Raw genomic sequence first — 25,842 nt, forward strand, 5'->3', positions numbered from 1 at the left:
GTATAGCAGTTTGAGTCTTGGACTATAACTCTGAAGATCAGGTTTGATTCCCAGCTCAGCCCCTCTGGGTGACCTTTGGCAAGTCACATGCTCTCAGCCTTAGGGGAAGGCAATGACAAATCTCCTCTGAATAAATCTTGCCAAGGAAACCCCATGATAGGTTTTGTCTTAGGATTGGCATAGGTCAGAACAGCTTGAAAGCACACAATACAAACACACACATACAACTGCACTGGAGCCAGAGGGAGGGCATTCCCCATTGAAGCTCCTCTCAGGGCCTGCACAGTCTCCTAGAAAGGTCCAATACCTCCATTTTTGTCTGCCATCTCTCTCAAAATGGCAACTGGAGTCTGGAAGTGATACAAAACTGCCTGCAACCATTTTGAGAGAGATTGTGATGACTGCCAAGATTTTTGGGAGGTAGCGATGGTACTGTGAAGTGTGTGGGGTTCTGCAGGGATGCTTTTACACATCTCCACAGTTTTCTGCCTAGTTGTGTGCAAAATTATTTGGAAAATGTGCCTTTTTAAAAAAGTGGGGAGAGGTGTTTACATTTGGGAAGCCTGAGGAAGCGATCTAATGGGCTTCAGCATCCTCAAAAATGGGGCCGAGGGAATGCACTTTCCCCATTCCTAATCATCTTTGGCTGCATTGACATGGCAGACTGCTTTATCAGCCATGGCTCAACACTATGGAATTCTGGAATTTGTAGTTTGTTGGGGTGCCAGAGCTCTCTGACAGAGCAGGCTATCTATCTCCCAAAACTACAAATCCCAGGATTCCACAGGATGGAGCCATGGTGTCAAAGTGGTGTCAAGCTGCATTAATTCTGCATTGTGGCAGTAGCCTTAGTCTTCTCTTGGTCTCCAAATATTGACTATTCCTGTTGCCCTCACAGTAAATTTTCCTTCTTTCTTCAGGTCCTTTCAATTTGTCCCAAAGACATGAGAGCAGATATTTGTGTACATCTCAACCGGAAAGTCTTTAATGAACATCCGGCTTTTCGGCTAGCTAGTGATGGCTGCCTGAGAGCCCTCGCCGTTGAGTTCCAGACGATTCACTGCGCTCCTGGAGACCTCATCTACCACGCCGGTGAAAGTGTTGATGCCCTCTGCTTTGTCGTCTCAGGATCCCTAGAAGTCATACAGGATGATGAAGTGGTGGCTATATTAGGTAAGTTGAGATTCTTTTAACATGTCACCATCTGCTTCCACTACATCAACTGTACCTGCGAAAACTGATTAATCTTAATGCTGTCCAAGTAGGGATGGAAAGAATACTTTAACATATTTTCAGAAATGGTCCAAAAAAGATTTCTCGGGTATCAGAAAAACCTAGCCAGAAAATTGCAGGTGGAGAAGAATCTTTGCAGGTTTGGAACTTACTCTGAGTGAAAAATGCATGCATCTTCTCCACAGCACAAAACAGCATTTCTGCGCAGTAAATGCTGGTTTATGCACATTATTTTTTGCACAGGAAAAAAGAAAGTTTAGTTTTTTTTGTGAACTGTCTGTGGCCTTGTCTGTACTGCAGAAATAAAGCAGTTTGATACCACTTTAAGTGAATCCTTATGCTCCTGATCTGTGTTTCGACTGACCATGAGCAGCACCTCTGTCTTGTTTGGATGTAAAATTACCCAATAATTGTGCTGCACACCGTTTGTGTTATGGCAATATAGCAAACAATGGAACCAAAGCACAGAGGTGGAACCAAATCCACAGCCAAGCATACATGCACATCCAAGTGCAATGCTGTGTTCATCTATGCACAATATCTATGCAATGGAAGCACATGTGCAACTCTGCTTCCACAACCTTGAACTGAGAGTGGACGTTCTTTGGACAAAAATGTCCAAACACTTCTGTAGAGGAAATTCTGCATGCTAAGACACATGCTGTTGTTGTGGTCTATCCTTATTGTTGTGGTCTATCCACTTTGGCATGGAATGAGATTTTCAGACACATTCAGTTTACAAAGGACCTACTCCTGATGTAGCTGACAATTGGTCTGTTGATAGGAATGAAAATAGCCACCTTTATTTTTGGACTCTTTTGGAAGACATGACCTTTGGAGCTGATATGATGAGCTCTCACACTTTAAGATATACCACTACACCACTATATACTATCTTAGAATATAAAAATTATGTTTTGCAATCTGATGTAATTTGGCAGTATGATCAGCCTGTCATCCCTGAATTGGCCTAATCATTTTTGAATGCCATCTAAGCAAATAAGTCCTTTGTGGCCTTACAAAGTTTATGAAAGCAGATTAATGATGTGCGTTTGATTATTCAGAGTTCCAAAAATAACAGGCACAGGGTCAACAGGGTGACTTAAAAAGTGGAAGCTATGTGCTAGGAATTTAACATAAATTTCTAGTCTCATGAATATTGCATGCCCATGACATGAAAAACCAGCTGAGAAAAAAATTAATGAAATAGGTGTCGTTTTCCTCCCTCTATTGGCTTTAATTTAGCTTGAAATGTAGTATCCTTAGCAATTGTAACACATCGCTTAATGCTGCGGTAATGAAGTGTTATGTAATTCAACAACTTTCTCCCTTGGGCACTGTTCTCACACACAGTGTCCCTCATATTATCTGGCTCAGAAAAATGGCTTCCCTGAGTGGGACGCTTAAGTGAGTACAGGGGCCATTTCCCCCATGAAAATGATATTTTCGCATGGTTATATCCTGTTACCCATTTGGAATGAAAACTGCTGTTTCAAGTAGAAAGGTTTATTTGACACCTTTTAAGACTTGTGGTATAAGATGGTGAGAAGCCCATTCTTACAGTATTTCACAATTCCCCCAAAGTCATCAGACATTCACTATCACTTTCTGTGGGGCACATATGTTTCTGTGTGGATGTGTGAGAGAGGAGGAGGGCAGATGGGAGGGATTCAGCCTAGCCAGAGCTTAGAAATAGTATTTTTTGAACTATAGCTCTCAGAATCTCCCAGCCAACATAGCTACTAGTTTGATACCTCCATCTTCGGGCTTGTCTTTGTTGTTGTTGTGTGCCTTCAAGTCATTTCTGATTTATGGTGAGCCTAAGGTGAACCTATCATAGGGTTCTTTTGGCATGTTTCCATGGCTGATTTGAACCCTTATTTCCCAGTGTCTTAGTCCAATGCTCAGACCATTACACCATACTGCCCCCCCACCAACTCCACCTGTATCTGCTATGACATCTTTACTTGATGTATGGCCTGATTCACAACTAATCCACCCTTTATGGCCCTTAATCTGCTTTTAAAACCCTCACAGGCTACTCCTGACTTACCAGGTTGTCTCCTGACATTCCCAGGAAAACCTGGAGTTTCCTTAGTATGGAGAGCAGCGATTGGGCAGGATTTGTATGGATGGCAAGTATTGCCTTCCTTAAAGGACCAATGTCGCCTCCTACCTGCTCCCCAGCAGAGCCCAGCCACTGGTGTGGAAGAGAAAAAGTCTTCCTCCTCAGGGCTCTGGGTCCTCCACTGCCACATTCTGGGGCAAATACCCCTGGCAGATCCCTGCTTTTGACACACCATTTGGCTGGTGTCAGAAAGTGCTGCCCAGGCATGTGATCAATCAGGAGCGGTCACTCTACACCCTCCTCATTGATTACATGGATGGGCACCCTGTTCTGACTTCACCAGACCTAGATAGGGTCTTCTGTCAGGGAGCAGCTTTTGTGGCCAGTAAGGCAGCAGCAGTAATGATGCCAGACCTGAGGAGGACAGGGCACGGGTGCCAATGCGTGGTTGGTTATGTTTAGCTTGGCAAACAAAAGACTGAGAGATGTCATGACTGTCCTCTTTAAATATCTACAGCACTATATAAATAAAGTATAATGATGATGATGATGATGATGATGATGATGATGATGATGATGATGATAAATATCGGAAGGTATGTCATCCAAAAGATGGAGCCAGCATGCATTTTGCTAACCCAGAGACTAGAACACAAACCAACAGATTCAAGTTACAAGAAAAGAGATTCCACTTAAACATTAGAAAGAACTGTATAGTAAGAACTGTTTGACAGTGGAATAGACTCACTTTGGCGTGATGGGAGTGGTGATGGACTCATCTTGGACTCATTCTGTTTGGAAGTCTTTAAACAGAGGCTGACATCTTTCAGGGATGCTGTAGCTGTTTATTTCTAGATGGCAGGGAGTTGAGCTAGAAGAACCTTTCTGCCCCTTCCAAGTCTAAGATTCTGTTATTCTAAATCAGTCCATAAAACTGATGGGGGAAAAAGAGCAAGGTAAGAGGAGGTTTTCCTCTTTCACCTTGCTCTTTTCATTTTTGGAAGACATAGTGGAAGCAGAAGTCAACATCAGGGACCCTGAAAGGCTTTACTCTGGTCTCTGCTGGGATGTGGGTCTTGGCAGGTTCCCCTTAATAGTTACCCTTGAGACTAGAATTGTGTGCTGAGAAATTATGAAACATTGCTTTCAGAAGTTCATGTGAAAAACTTTGTTTATTTCAGGTCTCTTATCCAAAATTATTGCCAGGGATGTGTTCCACCCCAATATGGTACATAAATGATTTCAGCCACTTGAGCTAATGACAGTGTACAAGCCTCTGATAACAAGCCAAGGTTGCAAACCGATGCTTTGTAATTATTGGTTCCAGTTTACAGGAGTTTCATTCAGAGGATAACAGCCAAATAGCCGCTACATGAGCAAAGGAACGCAGTTCTGCAAAAGCCTGTCAGCCGTAGAAAGGTCTTTTGCCAATTAGCTCCTGACTTCTAACCAATTACACAGCTACTGTTATATTTAGCTGGAGAAGCAGCTTTATAATGGTCTGTTGTGAGGATCTTGAAGGAAGTTGACAACTTCTTTTGAAGCATGAGGTGACTTAACATTTAAAAAGCCTTGGCATCATGCGTCCTTCGAAGATAAAAGAAAAGCCAGCTTTTCTTACAGACCTCAAGACTAGTGACTCTGTCGAGTGTGGATTGTTTTGATGAGATAAGGCCAGTCCTGCACTGAATTCATGTTATATCAGCCTAAAATTGGTTTAAAATAATTCACCTTTTGCTCTTGATTTTGCAGGAAATCCCAGAGCACTCCATAGAGCTGTACACACATCCCACTGGGTCACCCGGATCCACCAATGCTGGCACAGATCACTCCCTGAGGTCACAACGAGATGCCCAGCAAAGTGACCACCACTGGGCACTGTGTTATGACCTCAGAGGGAACAACTCACACCAGCAGTGCTGGCACTGGGTGACACAGCAGGATGCATGTGTAGACAGCCCTCCAGTGTTGCTACAGAGTGTGGAGAAGGGAATTTGGGGCAGCTATGGGGCCAGAAAACTCTGGAAGCAGCCCACAGTACTCTGGTTGGTGTAGACAAGCTCCGTGTTTCAGGTCAATTTGCAAGATGTTTCATTTTCTTCCCTCAGTGAACTTCATGAGCATATTTTTGATGTACCTTGTGTTATGTGCACATTTTCTTAATAAAATTTACTAAATTTATTCAGCCATCCACCTTTAATTACTGAATACATGCCCTTTAACTCTTGCAAATGTGTGAATGTATCAAGCAAAGTGCACAGCTTTTGGGAAGTGGGAAAATGCTACTGTTGTGTGTGCGTGTGTGGTGTGAGTGGGAAACTGCTGAGTCCAAGAAAATTTGCTCTCCATTCCTTTTAATGGAACTATGGCCTGAAACACAGGGGCCAAAAAAAGCAGCTTCCACCCACTTTGGAGGTGTGACATTTAAATGACACCCCCAACGCAGCCCTAAACCATTCCAGCCCTGCCAAAAGGAGTCTGAGGCCACTGCAAAAAGAAATTCATTTAAACTGACTCCTGGTGGTGTAGATTGAGGCCAGTGGCAGCAGCCCACATTGGCAGTGGGTTTTGTAGTTGCTGTGTTCCTGGCCTAATTGTGGCAGGAGTGGCCAGAGACTGCTCCTTGCCAGCCATCTGCTTTGCTCCCAAGTCTGCAGTTTTGCTTTGTCTGTGAAAGGATGCAAATCTTTACTTGCTTTATTTTTGCCTGCATGAAGAAATAATTTAAGAAGTTTTCTCTGTGACAGTTCGGATTATGAGAGAGGTATATATTATTTTGCATATTTGCAATCAGCTTTTCACACTTCAAGACTTTTTTTGGGGGGGGGGGAACTTTTCTGCATGAAACTTGGGTTTTGCACAAAAAGTGATTTTTGTGCAGGAAGTATATTTTTCATGAAAAATACTGGGTCTTGTGCATAATATTTTCAAAACAAATTTGCTCATTTTTTGCACATACTTCCCTCCCAAGAGTCATGAATCATAAAAAATCTCAGTTGGTTGGCCATTTTCATGATGGAATATTTTGATGAGTCAAGATGTTGATGTTGTTGAGGATGAAAAAAATGTGCAAGTACTTATTTTTACATGATTATTCTATCCAGACATGATTTGACCATAGGATGGTTGATTTGATTTTTCAGTAGCCAGTGATATCTTTTTATAGGTATTCATAATACTTATGTTTAGTGCTGCATGAGACACTTACCTTCAAGAGAGAGATTTCATGTGAGGAAGAACACATGCAAGAAGGTGAAGCAGTTTCCTTTGCCTGAGCTTTATTGGAAGGGCAAGATTCCACCCCTCCTCTCTTTTCCCTCTACTGCATTAATTCTATGCAAACTTCTTTTGCACTTTGAACTCACTTTACAGCAATTGAAATAAACTGAGGACAAAGGGGGAAGCTGAAAGGAAGAGAGAGAGGTACATTTTGAAGCATCTGAAAAGAGGGGACAACAGAATAGTAATTGGAACCATCCCTGCCAAATTGGAACAATTGGAGGGTTTGGAATATATATACAATTAAGACATACCATGAGCCCTTGGTATCCACTAGGATTGGGTTGCAGGACCCCCGCCCCCCATGAATACCCAATCCATCCCATTGTCATTATGGGTAGTAAAATGGCAGCCCTTGCCATTTTTTTAAAAAAAAATATTTATTTTCAAGTGGTGAATGGTTGAATCCATGCATGTAGAATACATGGATATGAAGGGCTGACAGTATTAAGTACTGTTGTGTATTAGTATTTCGTAAATATAGTGGAGTTGAAACCTTTTTGTTATCCTCCCTTGTATTTTGTAAATTCTGCATTCATCTCATGCACCAGGTAACTGGTGGGAATTTCAGTCTGTCTCGAGTTCAAGGGAAGCAGCTTTAATTACTGGAAGTGCCTTTCATTCTCTTCGACATCCTGGGCTTCCCATTTTGCAAATTAGTTACATTTATTGTGCAGTGTCAAAGCTGAGAGATGGTATATAAATCTAGCTCAGAGGGAACTGAATGGTAAAGGTTTGACTAAGACCCTTTGCTTGTGTATTTTGGCAGACTTTTTTTGCTGAAGCCAGCCATGATTTATTGTGCTGGTTTCTCGTCCAAAGAACACACTCAGAAAAGGTGGCAGGAATAGCAGGTTGCTGCAAGGTTGGCCGGAAATCTGTGCCAAATGAGTATGCATAGGCCTTTTGCCCAGAAGCTACAATATGTGTGAAAATCCAAATGAGTGGAGAGACTCCTTTTCTGAACCTGCTCTGCCTACATCAATTCAAGCAGACAACACATCTGGAGCCTTCCATTTCCGTGTCATTGTGTCATTCTGCCCCAGTGTCTCGCTGGACTGCCTGGCACATCTGCTGCTGCTGTAGGTCTCTTCTTCCGAGGTCAGAATGAAGCACCCAGCTTGTGACTGTCACTGGGACCTCATTCTGACCTTAGGAGTAAGCTACCTGCAGTGGTGGCAGATGTGTCAGGTGGCCCAGTGGGATGCCCGTGTAGATATCCTTTGCCAGCACTGAAATGGAGGCCAAGGTAATGGGGGCAAGTCAGAACAGCTACAGAGCATATCAAAGTGATGACATGGATCTCTCTTTCACAGTGGGATCATTAGGGTTGGTGTCAGTGGCATCCCTGCACCAGATGTCACCTGCTGCAGGAAGTGGGACTTCTATGAGCGATGTGTGTTCCATCCCTCCATGCTGCCCCATCATTTTTCTGATGAGGAAAAGTATGGGACAGTGCTGGGGGGGGGGGAGCATATGCACAAAAATGGGGAAAGGTGGGAGCATGGTGTATGGAGGGTGGGAGCTTGTGTCGGAAAATGTGGGAGGTTGGGATCACATGCAGGGGCAACATATGGGGGTAGTATGTGTACGGGGGGGTGTGGGAATGGTAGGGGAGGATGGGAGCACACACACAAACCGTGCATAGGGGGAGTGGAGAAGGATTTGACCAGGTGTCATAGAATCATAGAATCATAGAGTTGGAAGAGACCGCAAGGGCCATCCAGTCCAACCCCCTGCCATGCAGGAAATCCAAATCAAAGCATCCCCAACAGATGGCCATCTAGCCTCTGCTTAAAGACCTCCAAGGAAGGAGACTCCATTACACTCAGGGGGAGTTTGTTCCACTGTCGAACAGCCCTTACTGTCAGGAAGTTCTTCCTAATGTTGTGGTGGAATCTCTTTTCCTGTAGCTTGTATCCATTGTTCCGGGTCCTGTTCTCTGGAGAAGCAGAAAACAAGCTTGCTCCCTCCTCAATGTGACATCCTTTCAAATATTTAAACAGGGCCATCATATCACCTCTTAACCTTCTTTTCTTCACGCTAAACATCCCCAGCTCCCTAAGTCGTTCCTCATAGGGCATGGTTTCCAGACCCTTCACCATTTTTGTCGCCCTCCTTTGGACATGCTCCAGTTTCTCAATGTCCTTTTTGAATTGTGGTGCCCAGAACTGGACACAATATTCCAGGTGGGGCCTGACCAGAGCAGAATACAGTGGCACTATTACTTCTCTTGATCTAGACACTATACTTTTATTGATGCAGCCTAGAATTGCATTGGTCTTTTTAGCTGCCGCATCACACTGTTGACTCATGTTCAACTTATGGTCTACTTGGACTCCTAGATCTCTTTCACATGTACTTTCATTCAGCAATGTGTCTCCCATCCTATATTTGTGCATTTCATTTTTCTGCCCTAAGTGCAGTACCTAACATTTCTCCGTGTTGAATTTCATTTTGTTAGCTTTGGCCCAGCTTTCTAGTCTATTCAGATCATTTTGAATGTTGGTCCTGTCCTCTGGAGTATTAACTATTCCTTCTTCTGGAGTATCACCTGGGGTGGGCCACACCACTGCATTCCCCAGTGATGCCACTGGTTGGTGTCACTTGGTGCAACCCCCCCCCCGATAATCATCATTTTTTATACTAACGTTATTCATAAACTGTAATTCCTGTATATCACTGAATATAATGGTAATAGTTGTGACATGAAAAACTAGCAAAATTAAAATTATACCTTTAAATAATAGTATCATATTCATAGCCTGAATGTATTTACATGGCCATAGCTTCATGTGGTTAAAGTGAAAATTTGTTAAGATATTTTTAAATAATTTTTTTAAAATACTTTTTTGTTTTTTAATTATTTTAATTTTTTTTAATGTTTTAAAAAACTCTGGGGCCCCTCCTTTCTCCTTCCACTCAATATTGTCCCACTCACATAATCTCTTCCTCAGTTTAAAGGGATGCAGATAAACTCCACAGCCTGTTTCTGCCCAAAGGCAGATGTTTGGAGATCAGTGGTGTTACCTTGTGTGCCCATGTGCCTCACATCTCTTTAATGATATCCCTGGTCTGTCATTGAGTCCATCTAGCCCCATAGTGTCTCATTGTCATGCATGACAATGTGGTTTGCCAGCAACTTATGCAGAGTACTTTCTTATCTCTGGTCCCTAGTGGTTCCGCCCCAGTACAGTGAGCCCGCGCCATATTTGGGCTCATTATAGGCAGCTTATGAGGAAGCCACTGGGAGAATGGGAGAACAGTGCATGCGCCCATGGGGCATGTGCACAGTCACACGGCAAGCACGAGCCCCATTATATCTAATGGGGCTTGAGCATACGCACTTTTTGCCTTACGTGGTGGTGGTGGTGGTGTTCGGAACGGATCCACCATGTAAAGTAAGGGTGGACTGTACCAAGGAGGTCAAAGATTAGACCTAAGATCTTCTAGATGCAATGTGGTCATGTTAGGTTGTTGTCATTTGCCACCAAGTTGGCTTTGAATGAGCCAATGAATGAGAAACCTCCAAGAGCTTTGGTCATCATCTGCCCTCCTCAGGTCTTGCAAACTCAGGGCTGTGGCTTCTTTGATTCAGTCAATCTGCCTGCAATGCAGTCTTCCCCTTTTCCTACTGCCTTCCAATTTGCAGAGCATTAACCATCTTTTCCAGTGAGTCACATCATCTCATGATATGTCCAAAGGACAACAGCTTCATTTTAGTTATATTTACTTCTAATAAAGGCTCTGTCCCGATTTGCTCTAAGACCCATTCATTTGTGTATTTTTAGGAGTTCATGATTTCTGTAGAATTCTTCTCCAGTACCACATGTCACAACATGGAACCATGATCCTTCCTTTGCAGGTGATAGAGTGGAATATTTAATGAAAATACAGTTAATGGATTTGAGTATTTCTCTTTTGTTGAATGATCCCAGACAATCAGTGTTCAGTCCAGTGTAATGAGTGCCATAACATTGCACCGCTTTGTAGTCAGCCATATTTGGTCCCAATGTCAAAGAAAAAATTAAGCCAGTCCCAAGTGAAAGTGATGCTGTGTGGTCTAGCCACAGGATTGGTCCAAACCAATCAGAGATCATGCTGTAAAGATGATGAAATCTCTGAAGGCAATTATTGTCTGTTTTGCGGAAGTTCTTTGAAGATAGCTGAATGGGGCACGTTTAAATGCTGACAAAAGCATTCCTGAAAATCCTCTGCTGTTTACACTAGAGCCCTCTTTGTAATGTCTCTGACTCTCATAACCTATTTGATCAATGACATCTGCAGCATAGAAATATGTGTGTGTTTGGGTGTATCCCTCCCTAACTGTCATCTTTCTATTTCGGCCTCGGAGGAGAGAGAAGCTGGCCCAACCTATCAAGGGCTAGCCCTGAAGAACAGCAGGCTCCCTCCCCCTCCCTAAACTGTTCATACTGTCATCCGGCACTTCCCCTCTGAGGGAGAGAGCAAGCTGGCCCTATACCACAGGGCTAAGCCTTGAAGAAAGAGGCTCCCCCTCCCAACGGTTCATCTTTACGGCCCTTAGAGCCAAGAAATGGCTGGCCCTATGTCACCATCAGGCTAGCCTGACAGAAAGCGCTCCTCCCTCCCATAACTGTCATCTTTCGCGCCTCATGAGGGAGCAGAAAGGCTGGCCCTTATACCATCATGGGCTAGCCTGAAGAACAGAGGCCTCCTCCCTCCCTAAACTGTCATCTTTCGCGCCTCTGAGGGAGAGAGTCAAGGCCTGGCCCAGTACCAGCAGGGCTAAGCCCTGAAGACAGAGGCTCTCCCTCCCTAACAGACTGTCATCTTTCGGCCTCTGAGGGAGAGAGTAGGCTGGCCCAGTACCATCAGGGGCTAGCCTGAAGACGAAGAGCCCTCCCTCCGGTCCATCTGCCTTGGTCCAGGCCTCAGAGGGAGAGAAGAATGCTAGACCTGATTCCCTCCCCCCCTCACCATTCCCTTCTCCTTTTGTGTCGTGTCTTTTAGATTGTAAGCCTGTGGGCAGGGAACTATCTGTTATCCCCTCTATTGTAAACTGCTCGGATTCCCAGTGATTGGGCGGTATATAAATAAAACCTATTATTATTATTATTATTATTATTATTATTATTATTATTATTATTATTATTATTATTGGCAATAACATACCTATTGTAGCACATTCACTTCTCTTAAACAATATGGAGAGGATTGTTTAAGAGTCACAGATAGTCATAAAACACAGTGAACAGAAAGGTTACGTATCATTAAGAATTATGATGATGATTACAGCAAAACAAGCAGAAGCAATTACAGTATAACTACCATAAACACTATGGCAAACAAATAATGTAATACTGTATTACAGTGTTGATTAAAGGGCATTAATCATATATTAAGCAAAGGGGGAAAATATAAGTCACCAGTGACTTCACACTGGTTTAGTTTGGTATTATATTAATGGCAGTGGTTTCTACAACAGTATGTTTGTGTCTTTTGTATTTTACAAGGTCACTTATCTTTGAAACAGAACTGGCTGTAAATATAGATGAGGCTACATCTGCACAGAAGAAATAATGCAGTTTGACATCACACTAACTGTCATGGCTCAGTGCTATAGAATTCTGAGATTTGTAGTTTTGTGAGATATTTAGTCTTCTCTGTCAGAAATCCCAGGACTCCATAGCATTGACCCATGGCAGTTAAACCAGTGTTGAACTGCATTATTTCTTCAGTGCAGATTACCCCTAAGTCTCATAATAGACTGCTGGTTGTGTGACCATCCTCTTGGAATGTCTGGGAGAGTTAGGAATCGGTGGCACTGCACTCCTGTGGTTCCGTTCCTTCCTCTCGGGTAGATTCCAGAGGTTGATGCTCTGGGACAGTCGATCCTCGAAAATGGAGTTTAAATGTGGCATCCCTCAAGGCGCCATACTGTCCCCAATACTTTTCAACATTTATATGAAGCCGCTGGGGGAAATCATTCGTAGACATGGGGCAGGGTGTTATCAGTACGCTGATGACACCCAAATATATTTCTCCATGTCCCGATCAGCAGCTATGACAACAGATGGCCTTTCTCCCCTCAATCAGTCTCTTAAAGAGGAAATGGGCTGGATGAGGAAAAACAAACTCAAGCTGAATCCAGACAAAACAGAGGTACTTAGTAGGGCCCCCACACCAGGTATAGGGTTCCAACCTCCAGTCCTAGATGGGGTCACACTCTCCACAAAGGACTGTGTTCGCAGTCTGGGGGTGCTCCTAGATCCGTCACTTCACATGACGCACCAAGTGAATGCGACGATCAGGAATGCCTGTTATCAGCTCTGGCTGATACACCAGCTGCACCCTTTCCTGGAAGTAAAGGACCTAGAAACTGTTGTACATTCACTGGTAACTTCACAACTTGATTTCTGTAATGCGCTCTACATGGGGCTACCCTTGTGTCTAGTCCGGAAACTTCAACTAGTGCAAAATATGGCAGCCAGGCTGGTCACTGGAAAACCTAAGAGTGACCGAATAACACCTGTCCTAAAATCTCTTCACTGGCTGCCTATTAGTTTCCGGGCACAGTACAAGGTGTTGGTTATAACCTTTAAAGCCCTACATGGCTTGGGTCCAACCTATTTGAGGGATCGCCTGCTTCCATATAATCCGCCCCGCACCCTCAGGTCCTCTGAGAGGAATCTCTTGCAGCCTTTAAAAACCAGACTAACTGCTACCTCCCAGAGAGCCTTCTCTGCAATTGCTCCCAAACTATGGAACAGTCTGCCAGACGAGATCCGTCAAAATGCCAGCTTAGGCAACTTTAAAAAAGCTGTCAAGATGGATCTCTTCCGGCAGGCCTTTCCTGAATAAAAGTGTCCGGCCACGGAATGACATCATGTATCAGCCCACCACTCTGTCCTCATTTATATATATAAAATTCTGTTTTAATAGATATTTTAATTGTAACATGTTTAATCCTGTTATAAGGGGGGGGGATTTGTGAATGTGGATTTTAATGTGTTGTGAGCCACTTTGATTGTCTCGTCACAGAAAAGCGGGATAAAAATAAAAGTTTTATTTATTTATTTATGGTTGTGTGACTGTTGTCCACAAAAACCTGCTATTCAATACCTATCATATCAAAGAATGCTTACTGGCATTACTACTGGTGATCAGCTGCAGAATATTGGGAAATACTGCAACTTTAGTGAGTAGAGACAAAGAGGAAGATTTGTCCTAATGAGGTGGGAGAGTGGAGACTTTCTCCATTTCTCTCTGCACAGTGTTGTAGCATTTCTGTTCTTTTCCTGAGGGAGATGGTTGTAAAAGTGTGCCTTTTGTCATGCTGGAAAAATCAATTCAACACAAGGCATACTTTTTACTACTGTCTGCCTCAGGAAGAGAATGAAAGTGGTATGACAGCATATGGAGAGGCATGCAGAAAGTCGTTATTCTCCCACTGCATTACAGCTTTCTTTGCTCATGTGATAAGGCACCAAGTTCAGAACAGGAAAGGCTGGAGTTTTTTGATGGAAAGAAAATGGAAAGGCAACAGTGTAAAAACATATAACATAGCTTTACTTACGATATATAAATCTCTTGGTGAGAGATTCTCAAACATGTGCTCTTCAGACATGAAGGAGAAAGAGAGTACTGCCAAATGGAGGATGCATAAACCCAGACTAATTGCATACTAACTGATGCAGGAAGGGTAAACATGTAAATGACATGAATGTACATCACCCTGAAAAACCTGGTCCAGGCTGAATGAAAGATGGGAGTGTCTGCAAAGGGCCATGGCATGTTTTGTTATGTAACTACATGTGTATTATAACTGTAATGATAAAATAATGCTTGTTTTTAGTTTGAGTAAAGGAAATAATATATTTTGGGAGGGCTGAATGTCAGATACTGCTTTTGCATTTTACCTGCCAGGATTGTGCTGTTGCTATTGTGTCCCCATGTTAAGCCCTGCACAAAATCGGATGAATGAATCTCATGCAGTCCTCTCCAAATGGCACTTATCACACGTGAATCTGGAACTCTAATCCAAAGCCCTTCCATGGCCCTTCTGTAGCGAGGGTGAAGCAGAGTCACTTCGAATCCAAGGCAATTCACGTGATGAATTATCACAATATGAAGAATGAAATTGTGGCCATTCCTGAGTCAAAGCGGAGTTAGTGCACATTGAATTACCACACCAGTAAATACCATGCGGATTCAACAATTTGAATTGTCACCCTTGCTCATGCTCAGTGGACTCTGAACGCATTGTGAACCTTTGCACTTCCGGGGTGAAGAAGGGGGCCACTTACTGGTTCCACTTTCACGTGAATGCTAGCCTCACGTGAATGACAGCTTCACGTTTCTTCTTCCCTTCTATTTTATTCTATTTTTAACTTGATTTATTCTAGAATGTGTCCTGGGTCCTCTCTGTCAGATTTCCCTGCATCCCCCCCAACTGCTTCCTTCGAATGTATCCAGTTTCCCTTATTTTCCATGCTCCCTAAAGTACCACCTCCCTGAATCTAATCCACTCTCCTTCTCTTTGTAACAGTTGCCTTCTCTCAGGTTGCATCTGCATTAGGGAAATAATTCGATTTGACTCCACTTTAACTGTCCTGGCTCAGTGCTGTGGAATTCTGGGAACTGTAGTGTCATGAGATGTTGAGCCTTTTCTGCCAGAGAGCTCTGGTGCCCCAGCAAACTAATATATGATGATGATGATGATGATGATGATGATGTAAATATTAATATTATTATTAATAAAAATTTCTTTCATTTCAAAATAATCAGTGTAAAAGCTGCAGGTTTACTTGGAAGTAAATCTTTTGGATCTGAAGGAAACCCATTTTGGAGGAGTGCAGAAATGATCCAGTTTCTCTTATTCTCCATGCTCCCTAAAATACCACCTCCCTGAATCCAATCCACTCTCCTTCCCTTTGTAACAGTTGCCTTCTCTTAGGTTTCATCCGCACTGGGGATTCAGTTTGACTCCACTTTGGCTCATTTCTGCACTCCTGGCTCAAGGCTATGGAATTCTGGGAGTTGGAGTTTGTTGCTCCCCCAGCCTCCAATGGCCCTCTCCATTGCTCCCATCTCTACCCCCAGCCTCCTGTTTCATTCTCTTCATCCCTGTCAGCTACATCCAAACGTGCCCTCTGTTTTTGAAAGAGTACCAGAAGCAAATGGGGCAAAATTGCAGCGCAGGATCATGGGAAATGTGGGACCTTGGATGTTTGGGGGGTGTACCAGGATGGAAGCAAAGTTGCATTCCACACCAGACCGATTCAGAGTGAAACTGAAGTGAGCTTAGAAGCAATTGTTGTGAATTCGCTTGTTACCGAATTCACCAAAATGAGGAGTCACTTTGGATTGACTGTGGAAGCGCCTCGAAACAACCCCCCATAGAAAGCAATCATGTGAAATAATACATCATGTTTTAGCGTGAATCCGCAGGGTTGGACCCGCAGTTGCATCAGAACAGAGCTGCAAAACCCTCCGTGTGATAAGGCTCTATATGAAAGTTTAACTTACTTCTTGGTGCTTAGAGAAGCATAGCCAGCTGAAGCAGATACCACAGAGCTAGAAGAAATGACTTGTATGTAAGACAGTTTCATAGGGTTAGTTCTGAAGATTCATTTTTGGTTACCTTTGTGCAGAACTGCAGATATCTTTCTTTCCTTTTAATGCCAAGTGTGCACATAGAATTTTATAGCATAGTACAGAACCTCTGTGCCTTTTCCAACAAATTTGAAAGCTGGCAAGTTCAGAGGAGCTTTGAACTACTTACTCAGATGTTCCTTGAACACAAGATGGTACCATGCCACTAGAGAGTCCCACTGGATCCCAATGCTTTGACAAGGATGTTCTTCTGACATATTTAGAGAGAAGGCAGATTTTTTAAAATGTCAGCCTAGCTTTTTGCTTTGCTTAAAAGATATCAGAATGTTCCTGAAATCAAACAGCCATATAATTTCTACACAAACAAACTTGTCCAGATACTTTTATGGTCTTTAATGCTTTCTGGCAATGACAGCACCTCCTCCCCCCCCCCCATTCCAACCTACAAAAAGGATGTGACAAGACAGTCATTAATTTGTCTCACATGTGATTTCCTTTCTAAAAGGGGTTTGTACATTCTGTAACTGTGTGAGTGAATCTACACTATGCAGTTATCACATTTCCATACCAGTTCAGTTGCCGTGGCTCCATTCTACAGAATCCTGGGATTTGAAGTTTGGCAAAGTACTGAAAATTCTATGCTAGAGAATTCTAGTGCTGTAGTTCAAAAGCTGACTAGCTGAAAATTGGACAGATGGGGGGAAAGGGGTAGACAGAGGCTGCCCCTTTATCCCCTGGATCATTGCCATGGCAACTGCACGTTGCGGCAACAATGTGCTCAGAAAAAGGAGCTGTGAAACATGGCTCTTTTTTCTGCTGCTGCCAAGGCACCATTAGTGCCCGGGAGCAGTGCGATGACATCCGTTGTGCACTGCGCTGTTTGGATGCAGTGCACAATGCACATCATCAGCACGCATGCCGTCTGAAGCCTGTGCCAAAATGGTGCTAGGAGAGCGCAGCAGGGCTCGGGAGCACAGGGACACTCCGCTCTCCTGAGCCCTTAAATTGGCCCAAGGATGGCACTTTTTGCCCATCTGTATCAGGCCAAAGTAACCCCCTCAAAAAACTTTTAAAATTTAATTTTTCAAAATAAAAAACAACAACCATGGGGGATCGCCTGTCTTCTCCCACTATGCCTTGCCTCTTCTGCCAAAAGGTGGATGTTTGGGGAGCAGTGGGGTCAGCCCCTTTAAGGTGTCACCTGGTGCAACTTGTACTTCCTGCAGCCCCCTAGTGACTCCTCTGCTATTAATCAAAAGAGCCAGTTAGTCGATGGTAGGGTCAGACTCAACTGTTAAAGTTGAGTCTGCTTTCCCTTGAGTTTCCTAAGAATCTAATAACTCTGCAGTGCCTAGATTTTTTCTTGGTTTAGAATACTTTGGACTTATGGTCAACTTCTGACCTTTTCCTTTGATTTACCACTCCACTGATGTGCAAGTCACCAGGTACCACTGCACTACATTTCTAAAATGTGCACCAGTGATGTAGTCAGGGGCATCACATATCCATTAATACACCCGTTAACACATCCCTTTGAAAGATGTTCCAAAAACCACATATGAAATAGTTCCATTTCAAAAGCCACACACATTTAAATGGAAGTGGTTGAAGGTGGGAAGAGAAGGAAATATCCATAAATAACTTTGATATATCTATCCATCTCTTAGTGTGCCCCATTAAAATGATATCCTGCCACTTTGCAACTACTTTCAGAAAGGATGGTGGTACATTTCTGCATAGAAAGAAACAGTGGAAATGACATTTTCTGCCATCTACTTTTTTCTGTTTTTCCTCTTGATTTCCCCCTTGTATGAATCCATGGAGAATATCAGAATTAAAAAGCTGTGATTAAACTTTAGAAAGCATAACTTAGATCAGAGGGAGAGCTAGATTTACCTAGAGGTGGTCCATGTTCAAAGCCAGGGGAAACACACGTTACCTGTAAGTAAATGCATTTTGTCAAGTTCTGTTCTCCTGCAGTTATAAAGAAGAATCTTTTAACTACTGAGGGAGAACATCTCGAAACAGTGCAGTCTGTAAGCAGAAGCATTTTAGCCTGTGATGTTCTGCTCTGGTTATGAACAAGAAGAGCACTTTACCACTGAAAAAAAAAATAAAATAAAATTAACTACCAAAAATAAATAAATTTTTAAAGCAGTACATAATGCAAGCCATCCATTAGCAGCAAACTCAGCAAGACAAACATTGACTTTCTGCCATGTTGTTATCTAAAAATCATTAGTGGGATTATGTTATTCCCAATTCCCCATGTTCTTTTTCTAAAGCTATTAAATCCTTTCGAAAGAGAGAGGGAGAGAGCTCCATTTAGAATGTTCCTATAAATTGTGTTATGAGAGGTAGCTGCAAGGCCTGCAAATAAAAAGCCCAAACAAATATCAACAGATTGATTTAAATTCATAACCCGCTGTATCACATGGCTGGAGATAAACAACAAAGAATTCTACCACCGGGACCCATTAGTCTCCTTTCAAATGCTCCTTGTTAGATATCTGGAGGTTTGAACCAGCCCTCTGGTAACCGAAGGCAAGTACCTTACTCACTCTCCCACTGGGAAGAGTTTCAGTGTTGCTTACTGTTTTTAAAAACAAAACACAACACCAAAACTCTTTTCTTTTCTAAGCATGCAGTTGGCAAACTGAAGTCAACTCCCATACCCTCTAATATTCACAGATGAAAACTGGGACATGTGGGGCCAAGCAACATCAGTGTGCGGTCAAGGTGGCAAAAGTTATTAATGTCTGTATCCGCACTGCAGAAACAATCCTGTTTGAGACCACTTTGACTGCCATGGCACTCTCCTGTGGAATCCAGGGATTTGTAGTTTGTTGTGACACTGGAGCTCTCAGGCAGAGAAGGCTAAATTATCTCACCAAACTAGTTCCCAGAATTCCCTAGCATTGAGTCATGATGGTTAATGCAGTGTCAAACTGGATTATTTCTGCAGTGCAGATACAGCCAGTGAGGAAGAATACACAAACTGGAAAAGGCTGTAGCAGTTTGCTTTTGCCTGAGCCTCCTGGGAAGTGTAAGATTGGAGTGGACACCCCATCTCTCCTACTTCCACCTCTTGTGTTAATTGAGTCCAAACTCCTTTTGCACTATGAACAAAAGTCCAAAACACACTGCAGAAATACTCCAGTTGGGACCGCTTTAACTGCCCTGGCTCAGTGCTTGGGAATTCTGGGAACTGTAGATTGTACTTGAACCAAAATTCTTCCAAAGAATACCCAAGAAGTGAAATGTCTTTTTTGCGACTCAGATTCCATCACCTTTTGGTTAATGGAGTGATTTTTTTATTTAAAAAAATCATCAGAACTCTCTGTTACAGCATAACAATCCTTTTTGTTCCATTAATTTTGGGGAGTATATAAAGAATGAGCCATCCTTTCATTTAGGTACGCTTAAAAAAACAACCCATAGATGCCTATTTTGCAGTTTGGCATTAAGCAGCAGGTTGGAACTGTGGCTATTTTTAATGCAACATTTGGCAAATCAAATTAGGTGAAACCTATTCCAGTTTCTGTGTGAAAATCCCATGAATATTTATTTCCCCAGCTCTGTGTATTATTCTCTGTGCCTTTGGAAAAAGAAGCATGTACATGTCAAATCTAATATCTGGTAGAATCACAAAGTTTGTAGACATGTTTTCTTAATTCTGACTCTTGCCTTAGGAGATCATAACTGAGCATCAAAATTCTTGTAAAAAATACACTAAAATGGACTCCTATTGCCCAGTCTGTGTATTAAATAATGGTTATAAGATCTTCGCATCTGTCATGACTGTCTGGCTTAAAATATATAAAAACAACACTATACAGCCTGATCACTTTGGATGTTTAATCCATCAATATATTGCCGACCTAACACACTGCTTGGTATAATTATTGTAAGTATGAGGGATCCCAAATGGCTCTAACAGATTTAGATTTTTTAAAAAGCATTTGATTGGCAGTTCCTATTAGGCTCATTGTCACTTGATCAATTTGGTTCTTTCTGCACTTCATTCTCTGTCAGTTGCGAAGGTACTGATTAACAATCTGGACTCTATCCCCTTGAAATAACAAGTAGTACAGGTTGAGTCTCCCTTATCTAGAAATTTGAAATATTCCAACAGACAAAATCTTTTTCATGGATGGCTGAGATAGTGACACCTGTACTTTCTATTTTTCAAAAAAAATATTGCTTTGTTTCATGCACAAAATTACTAAAAATATTGTATAAAATTACCTACAGGCTATGCATATAAGGTGTATATGAAACATAAATAAATTTTGTGTTTCGACTTGGGTCCCAGCTCCAAGATATCTTATTATGTACATCTATGCAAATACACAGATTCCAAAATCCAAAAGTATCCAAAATCAAAAACATCTCCAGCCCAAAGTATTTTGGATAAGGGAGACTCAGCCTGTACTAAACAAAGATGCCCATTATCCCTTCTTTTGTTGACGTTAGTAATTGAGTTTCTGGATATCTATATCAGGTCTGCCCCACATATTAAAGAAATTGAGGTCCAGAAATCGAACCATGACACGAGTCTTTATGCTGATTATATGGTTCTGATGGTCAGTAAATTTATGGAAGTCCTTCAGTATCTAATGCTCAAACATGGCTACTTTGCAAAATTATCTAGACCAAGGGTAAATCTTATGTATTTCTGTATTTCCCAGACATTAAATATTCCTTTAATCTACAAACAATTCTGCTATTTAGAAGTGCTGATAACTAAAAGAGCTAGTGAATCTGTTGAGGCCAATTATGGAGTAATCTGGGAAAAGATATTGTAAGATTTAAAATTGTGGGGAGTTCTAACATTGTCTTTTTTAAGCACCATTGCCAATAATATAATTAATTGCTTTCCAGGGATTTTGACTGAATATTTCGGTAAATATTGGGGAATTCCGGTGATTTTGGATTTTGGTAATACATTCCGGGGAATATCTTCAAGGCTTGTTGGCAACACTGTTTCTCAAGTTGCATCGCCACTACAAAAACAGTGGTTCATCAAAAGTTTTCATAGTTATTTTATGTACTCTCCCTTGAGCTTTCAGATAGAATGCTCAAAACTTGGTAGAAGAAATTAGAAGCCTTAATTTTTAAGACCCATAAACTCAGAGTGGCTAAAGTTCTTGGAGATATATATATTAGTCATATCTAACAGGTGGATTGAAGATACCTCTTTCTAAAAAATAAATAATGGAACTTTTTATTTGCTTTGATATACAAAAAGCAAACTGAACAATGGGCACAAACTGAAAAATCAATACTTAATTCTCAGGTTGTTGAACAAATCCCATTTGTGAAAAAGAAGCTGTTCAAATTTGCAAAATGCACTTATTCAAATGCTTGCATGGGACTGCTGTGTGAAGGTGCACACAGAAGTTTCTCACTTTTGGAGGGAGGAGGAGGAAGAATTGTGGCTGCCAAAGCTGGCTGCCGTGTGTATATTCACACACAGCAGCCAGTGATTGCTTGTTCTCACCCTTCCTTCTGGAAAGCAGTGTTCGGCAGCATGGAAAAACAGATCACCCAACTGTGGATTGCCAAAGCACTATTGTGGGGGAACATGTGATAAGGAATGATGCCAAACTAGTATGCTTCCATTCTTAAACTACTGTAATTATGGTGAGACAGCAGGCTGGTGTGCTGAAGTCCTAAATATCAATGGGGGAGCTAGATCTGATGTGAAAAGCCATTCACATTTCCTAGAGAGTTCAGTTGGCTGCTTGCAGGGTGCAGACAGAAGTTCTCAGTGCAGGTTCAGAGAAGGGACGTGTGGCCCTTTAAAGTCCTGGTGGGGGAAGGAAATAGATTTGGTCCTGGATATCTGGGAATGGTTGATCCTTGCACTAGTGCATAGTTTAAGGCAACAGTAGAAATGCATTTCTAGAATTAATGCAAAGGAGACATCCAGTATCATTTTCCTCTGGTAATCAGTTGTGCAATGCAATGCATGCACAACACTATCTTTTACTAGTGCTTGCTCAACAGTTCCCAATGAATAAGCTGAAACTATGTTTATAGATATCTTTTCACCACCCTGTTAATGTTATATTATCTTGGGCTCACTGGACAGTACCATATATACTCAACTATAAGTCGACCTCATGTATAAGTCGAGGTCAAGTTTTGGGGCCGAAATTATGGATTTTGCTATGACCCGTGGATAAGTCGGGGGTAAAACTTAGGAGCATGTAATGAAGGATATAAAGGACAAAGTAAAGGAAAACAATGCCAAAGAACTTGCAAGATTCCAGTAGGCATAACTATTTTTGCACCTATTAAAGGCTGGATGGACAAGAGAGTAGAAAGGAGTCAGTGCTTCCAGGGCAGATTAAACTCTTGCCTTTTACCATACACACACACAAACACACACAAACACACACACACTAAAATACAGTATTTACATTGACTCATGGATAAGTTGACTCAGGTTTTTGGGGTCAATTTTTTAACCTAAATTTCTAGACTTATACATGAGTATATACAGTAAGCCTCGGTGTACTCAAAGGCACTCCTTTTGTTGTTGTTAACCACCCTCAAGTGGATCTCAATTCATGGTGACCCTGTGGATGAGACATCTCCAAGACTCCCTGTCTTCCACTGCTCTGCTCAGGTCCAATAAATTCATACCCGTGACCTCCTAAATAGAGCCTATCCACCTGACAAGTGGTCTTCTTCTCTTTCTACATCCCTTCACCTTTCCTAGCACAATTGTCTGTTCCAGTGAGTCAATCCTTCTCATTATGTGACTTGTTTCCAATTAAAGTGCTAAACCCTGTTCTCCAAACAGATTCAGTACCATGGACAGTTCATTTACCAAATTTGCTGTCTCCTTTATATTGGCATCACCAGGCATCATTGTGTTGCATGAGGTTTTTGAGGCATTTCTCCAACTATTTCCTCATATTCTTTTTGAGACTAGATATCCTTTGGAATTATGGCTCTCTACAGCTGCATCTATTTTATAGATTTATAGATTAAATGACTGTGTTATTATCTGTTTGTGGGCGGAAAGAGTATATGGTGAATGAGACTATTAAAAAGATTTGATGTAAAAAGAATAGTCCAAGTTAATACAGTGAGCCCGTGCCATACGCAGGCTCATTATAGGCGGCTTTCAGCTTACGCTGAAGCTGCCCCGCAATAAAGACAATGGTGTGCACACGGCCGTGCAGCGAGCCCAAGTCCCATTCTATCCAATGGGGCTTGAGCACACCCTCCTTTGCCTCCTCCTCCGCCGGACCCTTACCACCGCCAGCGTCGCGCTTTCTGCCGGGCGGCCTCCTCCCGGGGTGTCGGAGGTGCGCATCTGCGCACCGCCCCGGGAGTGCCGCCCACGGACTGAAGGGGCACCGCTGCGTAACTGCGCAACTGCGCAGGTGTTATCGGGCTAGGGAGGCTTTGGGCTAGCCCGAGAGCAGAGGATGCCTGTGGTGGCTAACCTCTGCTCTTCCAGTAGCCATAGAAGGGTGGGGGGAGGATAGGGATGCGGGGGATGCCTGGGCCGGGGATAACATCACTGCGGGCGGAGCTCCAATTGAGGTTGTGTGGGGCAGGGGGAGGTATGGTGGTGGGAGAAGGGACTTGCGTTCCAGGGGAAGGCGTGATCGATGCATCATATCTATCTCGCCTTCCTGTCCCCCTCCCAACCTAAAGGACCTGAGGGTCACTCCAACCGTGCCACAAACCCTGTCGCTGCTCCTGTGCAATGCCAGGTCTATTAACAACAAGACCCACATCCTCCACGATATGTTGGAGGACAGTAAGTGTGACCTGGCTTGCATTACCGAGACCTGGCTTGGGCCTGAAGGAGATGCTGTGTGGGCTCAGGCCCTGCCTGCTGGGTTCTCGGTGAAGGACCAGCGCAGGTTAGGTGGGCGGGGTGTGTGTGTGGCCTTGATACATAGGAACACCATGTCCCTCACCAGGAACCACATCCGACAGACCTCCTATATTGAGTGTATTTACCTGACCCTAAAGGCTAGGGACAGTCTAGGGATTCTGTTAGTGTATCGGCCACCCCGTGCATTAGCGGACTCCCTTAACGAGCTGACACAGTTGGTCGCTGAGCTGATGTTGGAGACGCCCAGGCTTCTTGTCCTGGGTGACTTCAACATCTCCCTTACGGCCAGCCATGTTCCATCTGGTGCGGCTCGGGAATTCATGGATACCATGGCGGCCATGGGCCTGTCCCAGCTGATACAGGGTCCTACGCATTGTGCGGGTAATACTCTCGATTTGGTCTTCTGTTCGGAGGCGGAAAATCCGTGGGTGGAAATAGCTAATGTTTCCCCCCTGCCATGGACGGATCACTTCCTGGTAGAGGTGAAAATCAAGGCCTCTACCCAGATCCCCCCTGGGGGTGGTGGACCTGTTAGGATGGTCCACCCTCGAAGGCTGATGGAACCTGAGAGGTTCCAAGAAGCCTTAGGGGGGCTCACGGTTGGAAATGACGGCGATTCTGTTGATGCCCTCACCGGTATTTGGAATACCGGTCTTTCTAGGGCTATACACATTATCGCTCCCAAGCGCCCTCTCAGGCCTGCTTCTAAACGTAAGCCCTGGTATACGGAAGATCTCCGGGCAAGGAAGCGGGCTCTGCGACGGCTAGAGTACCGTTGGCGGAAACACCTTTGCTTAGACGACAAGACTCTCCTAGACCAACTGTTAAAGGACTACGGAGAGGCAATACGAGCAACAAAGAACTCGTTCTATGGTGCTCGTATTGCGTCCGCAGAGTCGCATCTGGCAGAGTTGTTCAGGGTGGTCAGGGAGCTAACTCAGCTCCCTCCCGCCCTGAACCAGATCCTTGAACCTTCTAAGGCCTGCTGTGACCTGTTTAACGACTTTTTTGCGGATAAAACCTCTCGTATAAGCGAAGGTCTGAACGCCGACATTTTAGCAGAACCTAGGGTAGAAGTTTCCAGAGCCTCCGTGGACTTTGTTAAACTGGATCAGTTTGAGTCGGTGAGTACCGAGGATGTGGACAAGATCCTCGGAAGTGTTCGGAAGACAACCTGCTCTCTTGATCCCTGTCCCTCGTGGTTAGCGGCCCAGGGGGGACCGGCGGTAACATTATTGTTACGCCGGATAATTAATACATCTCTGAGGGACGGGCTATTTCCATCTCAATTGAAATTGGCCATTGTAAAACCTATCTTAAAAAAGCCCTCCCTCGACCCCCTGGTACATAATAATTATCGGCCTGTTTCGCTGCTACCATTTTTGGGGAAGGTGATCGAGAGGGCGGTTGCAATCCAGCTTCAGGTGGTCTTGGATGAAACGGATTATCTGGACCCATTTCAAACTGGCTTCCGGGCGGGTTACGGGGTTGAGACGGCCATGGTTGCCTTGGTCGATGATCTCCGTCTGAGCATCGACAGGGGAAGCGTGTCCCTGCTGGTGCTCTTGGACATCTCAGCGGCTTTCGATACCATAGACCATGGTATCCTTCTGGGACGCCTGGCAGAGGTGGGAATCGGGGGCACTGCGCTCCAGTGGTTCCCGTCCTACCTCTCTGGGAGGTCCCAGATGGTGCAGCTGGGAGTCGTGTGCTCCGACGAGCGGACCCTTAAAACTGGGGTCCCTCAAGGAGCCATTCTGTCTCCCATGCTATTTAACATTTACATGAAACTGCTGGG

At 43.4% G+C, this 25,842-nt stretch overlaps 1 protein-coding gene across 1 annotated transcript in view; it reads left to right on the forward strand.

The window, feature by feature from the left end:
* Nucleotides 1-25,842, forward strand: part of KCNH5 (potassium voltage-gated channel subfamily H member 5) — a 246,221-nt gene that overhangs the window by 175,108 nt on the left and 45,271 nt on the right. The window contains exon 9 of the mRNA XM_042459356.1: nt 921-1,173. Coding sequence (XP_042315290.1) covers nt 921-1,173 — 253 coding nt within the window. The remainder of the gene's footprint in view (nt 1-920; nt 1,174-25,842) is intronic.

Source organism: Sceloporus undulatus, chromosome 1, assembly GCF_019175285.1.
Source record: "Sceloporus undulatus isolate JIND9_A2432 ecotype Alabama chromosome 1, SceUnd_v1.1, whole genome shotgun sequence".
Classification (NCBI taxonomy): Eukaryota; Metazoa; Chordata; class Lepidosauria; order Squamata; family Phrynosomatidae; genus Sceloporus; species Sceloporus undulatus.